General features: G+C 53.2%; 1 protein-coding gene across 10 annotated transcripts in view; it reads right to left on the reverse strand.

The window, feature by feature from the left end:
- Nucleotides 1-9,915, reverse strand: part of METTL21A (methyltransferase 21A, HSPA lysine) — a 35,746-nt gene extending 25,831 nt beyond the window's left edge. For 6 of the 10 annotated variants that reach the window (XR_011528887.1, XM_070581796.1, XM_070581793.1 and 3 more), the window contains exons 1-3: nt 8,676-8,807; nt 8,122-8,301; nt 6,544-6,655 (exon numbers count right to left, since the gene is read on the reverse strand). Coding sequence is in view for 9 of the 10 variants with exons in the window: in XM_070581796.1 (XP_070437897.1) it covers nt 6,544-6,655; nt 8,122-8,268 (259 nt within the window). In the remaining variant the exon portion in view is untranslated. Of the gene's footprint in view, nt 1-6,515; nt 6,656-8,121; nt 8,302-8,675; nt 8,808-9,792 lie in introns of those variants that run through there. The other 4 variants (XM_070581794.1, XM_070581797.1, XM_070581799.1 and 1 more) reach the window with 3 other exon arrangements.
- Between the last annotated feature and the right edge of the window lie 1,093 nt (nt 9,916-11,008).

Consider the following 11,008-nt stretch of genomic DNA (forward strand, 5'->3'; position numbering starts at 1 on the left):
ATCAGCCGTGGGACTAAACCCCTACCCTCACAGAGCTGACACTCAAGTGAGGAGAGAGGCAATAGAGTGTTTTAAAAATAGAACATCCAGCCTGTTAGCAGGAAAGAGAGACGTGGAATGTCATGAGTGAGGGAGGTAGGCAGAAAGGGAAGTCCTCGCCAAGAAGGGGCACTTGGGTACAGGCCTGAAAGAAGTGAGGGGACACCCCAGTGCATCGAGGGGAGCACATTCCTGGAGACAGCCAAGCAGTGCAAAGGCCTGAAGGGCAGGTGGGAGGAGGCTGGAGCGGGTGGAGTGAGCAGAGGGGGCGAAGATGCGGCCAGAGTAGCAAGGGAAGGACAGAGGCAGACTGCGGGGCTCCCCACCCTGTTCTGAAAGGCTGTGGCTTTCTCCCAGTGAGCTGGGGCCAGCGCTCTGACCTGGGTTTTACCAGAATTCCTAGCATGGAGAGGCTAGCACCCCAATGCAGCTGGAGGAGGCTGGTGGCTTGCACCTTGCCGTAACCGCCCCGCGACACGGCCACAGCCACCTCCCCACACCACTTGCCCACAGTGCCCGTCTCCCGACTCTCGTGGGAATCACTCCCTCACAGGTCCCGAGTCCTACAGGTCACCTCTGAAGAGACAGCTTTGCGGAGGGCTTGGTTTTAGGGGAGGGGTACAGAGGATGTCTTAGGTTTCTTTTAATCATTAGTTGCCTCTCTTTTTGCTGCAATTTAGGGAAGAAACGGATCATTTGTCCTGTAGTTTCCCACAGTAGCATCTGCATAATTTAGCATGTCTTTTGTCCTCTGTATCTCCTGTAAATTTGTTTGATCTGAGTTTGATTTTTCGAGCCAGTTGGTGGTGTGTTTTTCACCAAGAGGCAGATTTCTGTGATGTGAGCAGCCATGAATTACTCAATGCCCAGATCCTTCATTCATCAGACTCCTTCTGCATTTATTTGTTGAGAAACTTCTAGAAAGGGAAGTTTCTTTCAATGACTGTTCGTTTACTCATTTTCTATAGGAACTGTCTGACTGGAAAGGCAAGATAAGCTTTGCTTCTCCCTCCGCTTTTGGAAATCGACTTTCAAAGAGATGGTTTCTAAGCATCCTACAAAGATGACTAAGGGGGTTTCTTTTGTTGTTGTATCATGAACTCGTGGATTAAACATGTTAAATCCATTGCCATTATCATTATTGATGTTCGAACTGTCCTATCTTTTGCCAGTGGACTTTTGACACAAACCCAGTCATCCTTGACAGCTTCCTTGCTATCTGGGATGACAAGGTATCCAGGGTCATCTTATACATTTCCTGCCACAGACCTCGAATCAGCCACTTACGAAGTTTTCTTTTTTTTTTTCAGATGAGAGAAATAACACCAAGTCCGTATGCTGACGGGAACGATTGGGTAGAAAGGGAGAACACGATGGTGCAGGACAGAGTCACTGGAGCCACGTGCTCGAATAGGGGAGAGAGCGCTGGCCGGGCAGGACCCACGTCGTCTGTGTGTTAGGGCATCGGGAGCAAAGGCAGAGAGTCTCGGTCCAGACGCGACGCAGGTCGCGGAGAGGCAGTGGGGGGAGCGTGCAGAGGCTGCAACTTTCTCAGTGAAGTAAGAAGAAATGTGTTCAGCTAAGAGTGAGAATGGAGGAAGAAGGACTGGCAGACTCGAGAGGAAAGAGCAGGAGAGAAAGTCGAGCGACTGCTCCGCAGCTTTAGGAGCCCCCTGAGGCTCCTGATCAGGAATTTCTAGTGAGACCCAGCAGCAGGATGATCCTGCAGCCACATTCAGCTGCAGGGGCGCAGGCCGGGGACAAGTGGAGAGCTGCACTGCGCCTTGGTTGGCCTAACAAAGAAGATGAAACCAGGAAGGGCAGGGTGTTGACAGGAAGTGAAGATGGTGAGAAAGACAGTGATCAATGACGCCTGTGACTTACGCTGGGGAAGGAGGGATAATTCAAACATGTGAGCACATACTATGTGCTAGAGATGCAGAGATGAGCAAGACAACCCTTGCCCTCTAGAACTCAGAGTCTCCTGAGGGAGAGACACATACACATAATTGTGATGCAACGTGGGAAGGAAGCGAGGGGGACACAGGCTGGCCCAGGAAATTCTGGGGTCATGAAGGAGAGATGCTCAGAGAGGAGCAGAGCCCAAAGAAAGCTTTTGAAGGAAGGGAAATCTGAGCTTAGACTTAAAGGACACCCCATTAACCAGAGGGAAGGGGTGAAGAGAGGGCGCTCAAGGCGAAGGGACAGGCCAGACACAGTGTGTGTGTCCCCGGAACTTCAAACTGTGCGTGCCATGGTGCTGAACAAGAGTGAGGCTGGGGAGTCGGGAAAAATGAGATTACAGAGCCTTCCCAAGGAGCCTGGGTTCAGCCTGCAGGCGGGGGGGTACAGGAATGTTTAAGTATGGTCACCCCATCAGTTCTGCATTTTAGATGGGACACTCTGACAGCTACTGGGAAAGTGGGTGTGAGAATCAGAGGCACGAAGGTCAGGTGCAAATGCAGGTATGATCATGAAGAAGGTGATGAGAGCTCCAGCCAGGCAGTGGGACTCGGGAGAAATGGAATCAAGAAACAGTTAAAAGCAAAATCAGCAAGACTTCAGGGCGGGGAGTTGGGGGGAGCGGGGATCAAGGAGTTGGCCTGAGTGACTACGTGGACAGTGATGCTAACCCAGAACAAACAAGAGGACGAGTCTGTGAAGGGAAGCTGAGTTCGAGTGTAAACACGGACTGTGAGGAGCTGAGACACAGCCAGGGACAGACATCGAGCATTCAGTTAAACACACAAGTCGAAAGTTCAGGGGAGACTTGCACCAGAAGTATAGAGAACGGAGAGACAGTGTGTGTCGTCCTGAGTCTTATATTCTAAGAGAGTCCCCAGGCTGGGTTGGGCATTACGTCAGCTGGGAAAGTTTTCAAAGTCCAGACTCGCCGACCCGACTCCCACTCACAGAGCCCCACCTTGGAGGTGGGATGGTTTTGTCCCAGAACAGCTTCCAAGGAGTACAAAGGCTACCTGGAGAGGGGAGAGCTTCAGACTGAGGCCCAGTGTTTGAGAGTCAGAACTGGACTAAATTCTAACTCCTCAATCCACTGGCTTTGTGACCTTGGGCAAGTTCCTCCACCTCCATCAGCCTTCAGTTCACCCCTGGAGACAGCCCCTGAGCAGACCCACCACGCGGGGCCCCTGGAGGAACGGGAGACTGGAAAGACCCAGCACCAGGACACAGGGGCTGCTCTGGCCTTAGCAGCTGCTTTTTCTTTTAACAGGAAAATCTCCATCAGATATTAACATTCTGCATAGCACTCACCATTTTTTCTTTTTTTTTTTTGGCTTTTTACTATAATTTGTCTTTCCCTCCCTCTCCCCAAGTAGAATCAGAACGGAAGCTTCCTGAGCACAGCGACCTGCCTGACCCCTCACTGCTCCGCGTGCAGCACTTAAAACCAGGCCAGGCATGTGGGGGTGCCCCTAGAATTCAGGAGTAAATGACTGAGATTACAAAAGTGAAAACACGCTGAAAAGGGGAACAACTAGTCTCTTTCTGACGTTTCAAAATCATGCCTATTTTAGTTCTCACTGTCTCCATGCTAAAGGATGAACTTTTTCTCAGCCTCAGGTTTCAACATCAAAACTTGTCCAGCCTAATACTTCGTCGCCACTAAAACAATGAGTATGAAAATCGCATAGTAGCGCAGAGAAGCGCACAAGACCTCATGTTAAATGAAGCATCATGTGTGTGTACGTATGTATATACATGTGCACACATGTACACATGTGTATATAACCACAAATATAACCACGATTAAAAATGCAGATGGAGGGGCCGGCCCGGTGGCGCAGAGGCTAAGTTCATACATTTTGCTTCAGTGGCCTGCAGTTCACAAGTTTGGACCCTGGGTGTGGACCTACACACTGCTTGCCATGCTGTGGCAGGTGTCCCACATATAAAATAGAGGAAGATGGGCATAGGGATGTGTCTTCCTCAAATAAAAAATGGATGGAGAAAAAAGAAGGGAAGGACATTCACCAAAATGCTAATGGTAATTATAAGCAGAGTCATGAATAATCAGATTTTCTGCTGGGGTCTTTCCTGCTTTTAGGGCAATATTTATAATAGAGTTAACCATTTTTATGACAGGAACATTAATTTCCATGATTTTCTAGTTCGTTTGTCTCTGACTCCATAACCAGTCAAGTGTCTGCGTGAACCTGGGGCTGCAGGAGAGCCAGGCACCCACAGGATGAGCCGGTCTCTCTCCGCAGAGCCTCAGTGGCCTGGAGACAGAGCACAAAACACGTGAGACGGGGGCAGAGGTGAGAGGCACAGGGCTGCGGGGAAACAAAAGGGGCAGCAAGGCTCAGGGGTGACAGCGAGGCTGGGCCGGGAACACCATGGGCTTGTTCTGGCCACTCCCAAAGCCACTCGTCTTTTGTGGCAACAATCAACTTGTCCCTTGCTCCGTGGCTGTCTTTGATCCCAACCCCAAGGTCCAGATTTCTAGATCAGAAGCAGAAAGCCTCAGAGAGGCAATCAGCACTTAGTGAGCGCCTACTGTGTGCCAGTCAAGGAGCCCGGATTTCTACCCCAATCTCATCTGATCCTCACTGAGGGGTGAAGACAACTATTATCCCCGTCTTACAGGGAAATTGACGTTTGGCTCTTGAGCACCTTGCCCCCGTCACACAGCTGGTAGGAGGTAGAAGAGTGTGACACTCTAACCCTACGCACTTGGCCGCACCACAGGCTCTGCAGCGGCCAGTCCTGCAGGAAGCCGCTGTTCTCAGGAGGAAACAGAAGGACCGCGTCTCCCTCAGCGAACCCTTCTCACGGCAGCAGAGAGGGAGTTAGTGTCAGGGAGAGAAAACAACCTGGGCTGCGGAGTCTGACACGCCTGGTGTGAGTCTCAGGGCTCCTGATGAGGCCTCAGAAAGCGGCTTAATCTCCTGGAACCCCAGTTTCACTGGAAAAGTGAAAATTACAAGTAACACCTAACATACCTGGCTATATATATAAGGCTAACCCACGGAGAACACAGCTTGTGGCAGCAGGGCCCCTCAGCGACTGAGGCGCTGTGGCATCAGTCAGTGGGCACCCAAATCAGTCTCACATGCTCGGGCCACCACCCCTGCCCACACCCCGTCACATCCTGGAAGGCGACGTCAAAACAGAGAAGAGAATACTGAAAGAGAAATAAGCTACCAGAAAAAGGACAGGACAAAGAGGGGCTCCAGTGGGTCCCTGAGCACCTGGACACGACATGGCCATTCCAGATCCCTCCCACCCAAGTGCAGCCTGAGTACAGCAGGGTCAGCGTCGTCACCTGGGAGCTTGTCAGAAACGCAGGCTCTCCACTATTCACAGCAGCCGAGACTTGAAAGCAACCTAGGTGCCCATCAAGGGACGAATGGATAAAGAAGATGTGGTATATATACACAATGGTATACTACTCAGCCATGAGAAATGATGAAATCCGCCCATTCGTGACAACATGGATGGTCCTTGAGGGTACTATGCTGAGTGAAATAAGTCAGAGGGAGAAAGTCAAATACCATATGATCTCACTCATAAGTAGAAGATAAAAACAACGACAAACACACACACACACACACACAGATTGGATTGGCGGTTACCAGAGGGGAAGGGGGGGAGGGAGGAGGGCAAAAGGAGTGATTAGGCACCTGTGTGTGGTGATGGGTTGTAATTAGTCTTTGAGTGGTGGTCGTGATGTAATCTATACAGAAATCGAACGATGTACACCTGAAATGTATATGTTATAAACCGATGGTACTGCACTAAAAAAATTAAATGAAAAAAAGAAATGCAGGCTCCCAGGCCCAATCCAGCCCCTCAGAAGCAGAAACTGCACTATAACAAGAGCCCCAGATGACAGTACCGAAGTGATGAATATTACGTATATTCTCTCCTAGAAGCTGGGCTAGCCTATCATTGGATAGCTTGAACTATACGAGTCAGAAGTTGTAGACAGGAGTCTACAACGAATATTAAAATGAAAATGAGGCTTAAAAACGCTCTAGGCCTAAATTAAGGTCTGTATACCAAACAAAAATGACAAACCCTGATACCAGTTCAGAGTGTAAATTGTTTAATCTGAGATGTCAGTACAACCCACACCAGGGCCGACCTCCCGGGATGAGAAACAGCAGCAGCTCCCTCCACAGGGAAGGAGAGACTCCGCTCTGCCCACCTGTCAGGAAAGTCTCAGTGTGCACAGGACAGCCTGAATAAGAGAATTCTCTTTGAACCCAAGGTCGCCTTAAGATCATATTATCAGCATCACAGAATCGAAGGAGGCAAAGCAAAGCCTCAGGAGAAGTGGGAGTAACAGGATGAGAGAGAGACAGAAATTAGCCCTCCTGGAGCTGAGAGCACCAGCAACTGGCCCGTACCTCATAAGTGCGGGGGAAAGGAAAACAATCCAGAGAGGAGGAAAGCAGCACAGAGTTTGCTCATGGACACAGCCCATGCCCCTCTCGATGAGCCCCACTCACCCAGGAGTGAGCCGGCACGCACACTCACCCAGCAGGGCGGCCACTATGCCCACCAGCCCCGTGCCAGCACCCAGCTCCACGGCAGCGCGGCCCCTGAGCTCCACGGCTCCCATCTCCAGATACGCGGCAAGCACGACAGCCTGGGTCAAAACACAGCGGCAAGATGAAGGTCAGCAAGCGCTGTAGGCACTGAAGGGCTTCCAGCAGGCTGCGCTCTGGCGGGAAGACGCCCCACCCCTCCCACCACAAGGCTCAGTTCCAGGTCACCGGAGCACACGGGAACTCCGAGAGCTGGGAGGCGACCCCTGGAGCAAGCACAAACCCGTCCCCCAGTGCAGCTGCCCAGGCCCCACGGTGGTCCCTGATGGGGACGGCAGCGGTCAGCGACACTGCCCACCAAGATGGGTCCCGTCCTGTGTCACAGCGTTTTTACGCTTGGGGCTTACAAAACTACTGAGGCAGAGCTGACTTGAACAGCCTCTGTGAGTTTAAGGGAACATCTAGTTCCCAACCCAGCTCAGGCCAGTGAGGCCACGACCTCCCAGAGGGAAAATGCAGAGCAGCACCGCGGGCCCCAGCTGCATCCCTGACAGTCACGTCACACAAGGCCCTCACCGTATATTATTGGGCATCAAAAGGTGAGTTCAGGCCAAAGTTCTGGATACTTGATGTTTGAGCTAGCATCTGCATACGACTCTATAAAAGCATTGTATATTGTTAACAACTATTTGCTGCAATTTGGTTTTCATGGTCACGTGCTATTTGTATAATTACAATTCCTCCTCTTGGTGAGCACTGGGCAGGCCCACCCATTCCTCACTAGTATCTATCTTTATTACTCGTCCCAGGAATACTTTTCATGTAGTTATCTTGGACTAGATTCCTAGATGCGTTATTACTGGGTTAGAACGTATGAGGGTTTCTATTCCTAAATGTTTTTCTAACATCCGGAACACAACGTTAAGGCTGTAAAGTGGATCCATGCCAGTCATTGATCCAACATTAACTGAACTCCCACTGAGTCCCAAGTGTGGTGCTGGATGCTGAGGGCAAGTCACGGGGCAGGCGGGGAGAGGATGTAAAAAGCAGTTATAGGATAATTCTGTGACCATCAGAATTGGGAAACAAAGAAAATACATGATCTTCATTTTGGGCTTTGTCACTTTACAATAGTCTTCGTGCAATATTTTTAAAAATTAACTTAAAAATTAATGAGCGTCCAAACCTGTTAGGGGCTGATGCTTCCCCCCCACCCCCACCCCCGCCCCAGTCCTACTGTACCGCTGGGTAAATTACTGGCAAGTCATTCAACTTCCCTGTCTTTCCGTTACTCACCCTTAAAGTGCAATGGGGGGTGGGGGGTGATTCTAACGGGTAGAAGTTTTTTTGGAGGGGGTGGGGACATGAATGTTTTAAAATCGAGCGTGGTGACGGTTGTACCATTCTGAATATTCTTTTAAAAGAAATCACTGAGTTGTACACGTTAAATAGGTGAAATGTATGGTCTACGAATTATATCTCAAGAAAGCCGTTATTTAAAAAATAAATAAATAAAGGCCCGTCTTACTATCATTGCAGACCTTGTCCGCGGCCCCGGGCTACTCACCGCGTCCCACACCACCGCCGCGACGCCCAGCTGCCTCCAGTCCTGCCGGATCCGGATCGTGCGGTCTGCGAAGGAGAAGGTGGCGACGGGCTTGTGGAACTTCTGCAGCCCCACTGCCGCGGCCTCCTCGTAGGGCACCAGGGCCATGTGGCCCGCGCCCCGCTCTCCGCCTCCTCGGACCTGTGGGCGAAAGAACCCTCCTGACGCTCTGGCCAGAAAACGCGCTAAGCGGCTCCAAATCCTTTTTAAGGTCGTTTTACAAGTTCAAAGGAGGAAAGAGGTGGGGGGCCTTTGTCCGGTTCCCTTCGCGTGGCTGACCGCCGAGTCCTCCGGAAGGGCGATCTGGCTCTGAACTCGCGCCGAGGGGCGTCTCCGGGCCGGGACCCCGCTAGCAGCCCGCCGGACGCGCTCGCCGCTACCGCCCGGAGGCCCGGAGCCAGCCCGGAGGAGGCGCGTCCACGCAGCGGCAGCCCGCAGGGTGCTTCTCGTCTGGTTTCGGGCTTCCCTCCGCCCCTAAATCGGTGCGTTCGGTGGGGACAACAGTGCGCGCGAACCTGCCCGCGTGTCAACGGTCTGCCCGCCTCTGGACACCGGCGGGACGTGTGCGGCCGCCGCCGCCGAGCCGGGCCCCAGACCTGCCCGCCGCCCCTCCAGGGCGCACGGTGCGCAGTGCCTCCCGCGGACGAGCTCGGGGACGGCGGGCAGCAGAGATGCGGGGGGTCCACAGGGCCCCCACCCCAGGTGCCCTCCGCCTCCCCACGGCAGGGCCCGCGGCGCGGCCCGGCCGCTGCGCACGGCTCGGAGAAGCCCCGGGGGCGGCAGGCGGCGGCTGGGGGCCCGGCCACCTGGAAGGGCCTGAGCGGGGAGGCGGGGCGGACGGAGGAGGAAGAGGGAGAGGAGGAGGAAGAGGAAGAGGAGGAGCGGCGGAGGAGGAGGAGGGAGGGGAGGAAGGAGAGGAGGAGGGAGGAGGCAGCGGGGGAGGCTGGAGAGGGAGAAGAGAAAGGGGAGGAGCGGGGGAGGAGGAAGGGGAGGAGCGGGGGAAGGGGAGAAACAGGGGGAGGAGGGAGAGGAAGAGACGGGCAGCAGGAGCAGGGGCGAGGGGCGGGGGCCGCCCCGGGACGCGCTCCCGCCGGGGACAGGGGCTCCCCGGGCGCGGGGCGCAGGGAAGCGGGGACCCGGCCTGGCGCCGGCCGCGCTCTGCGCGCGCGTTCTTTGGTGCTTTTCGGCGCGCGCGGGCTGGGCTGTAGGCTTAAGGGAGGGCACTTCGGGTGGAGACAGCTCTCTCCAGAGCCGGGTCCCCCGTCCTCGCGCCCACGAGTACGGCGCGGTCCCAACAAAGAGCGTCCCCGCCAGGCGCGGGGCGCGGCCGGTAAAGCGAGCTCAGCCCCCGACCGCCCACCGAGGCCCGTCGCCCGCCGCGCGCAGGGCTGGGCGCCTGCCCGGGACCCCGCAGGCCGGAAAGCTGCGGACGCCGGGGCCGGGCCGCGCGCGCCGCCCGGGCCGCTCCTCCTCCGCCCGGCGCCCGCGCGGCGGCCCCTCCCTGCTCCGCGCGGCCTCGCTCTGCGCCGGGGTCTCGGCGCGGGCGGCGCCGCCTCCTCCATGCCGCCCCTGGTCCTCGCGCCCCGCCCGGGGGCCCGCCAGGCCGAGCCTCCCACCGAGGAGGGTGCCCACCTGCCAGATTTCCTCAGCCTTCCAGAAGGCCCCGTCGCTCCAAAGATTCTTTGAAGTGAACTTTGAAGGTCACTAGTGAAGGTCTTTTACCGATCTTGTCTTTTTCGCTGTGCTCAGTTTATTTTTATTTATTTTTAAATTTTTATGTAATAGAATTTATTTTTGAGAGCAGTTTTAAGTAAAACTGGGGAAAAGGTACAGAGAGTTCCCATATGCCCCCGCCCTCTCCCATACGCACTACAGCACCCCCTCTCAACATCCCCCACCAGATGGTGCACTTGTTACAATCACTGAACCTACACTGACTCGTCGTTGCCACCCAAAGACCTAGCTTACCGAGGCTTCACTCCTGGTGCTGTACGTTCTCCGGGCTGGAACAAGGATATAAGACAAGTATGCACCATCACAGTGTCATACAGAGTAGTTTCACTGCCCTGAAGATCCTCTGTGCTCTATGTGCTGGCCCCTCCCTCGTCCATAACCCCTAGGAACCAGCAAGCTTTCACTGTCTCCATAGTTTTGCCTTTTCCAGAATGTCATACAGTTGGAGTCATAAAGTATGTAGCCTTTTCAGACTGGCTTCTTTCGCTTAGTAATATGCGTTTAAGGTTCCTCCACATCTTTTTGTGGCTTGATAGCTCATTTCTTTTTAGTGCTGAATAATATTCCATTGTGTGGATTGTAGTGGTTTATCCATTTACCTACTAAAGGACATCTTGGTTGCTTCCAAGTTTGGCAATTATGAATAAAGCTCCTACACACACCCCTGTGCAGGCTTTTGAGTGACATAAGTCTTCAGATCCTTTGGGTAAATACCAAGGAGCACAACTGCTGGATCATATGGTAAGAGTGTGTTTAGTTCTTTAAGATACCGCCAAACTGTCTTCCAAAGTGGCTGTACCATTTGCATTCCCGCCAACAACGGATGAGAGTTCCTGTTGCTCCACATCCTCACCAGCATTTGGTGTTGTCTGTGTTTGGATTTTGGCCATCCTAGTAGGGCTGTTGTTGCAATTTGTAGTCTCCTAATGACATGTGATGTGGAGCATCTGTTTTTCCCCAGTTTTATTGAGATATAATTGACATGTAACATTGTATTAGTTTAAGGTATACGACATAATGATTCAAAATAGGTATATATTTATGGCAAAATGATTCCCACAAGAAATTAACATCCATCACCTCACATAGTTGCAGTCTTTTTTCCTCGTGATAA

Source organism: Equus przewalskii, chromosome 17, assembly GCF_037783145.1.
Source record: "Equus przewalskii isolate Varuska chromosome 17, EquPr2, whole genome shotgun sequence".
Classification (NCBI taxonomy): Eukaryota; Metazoa; Chordata; class Mammalia; order Perissodactyla; family Equidae; genus Equus; species Equus przewalskii.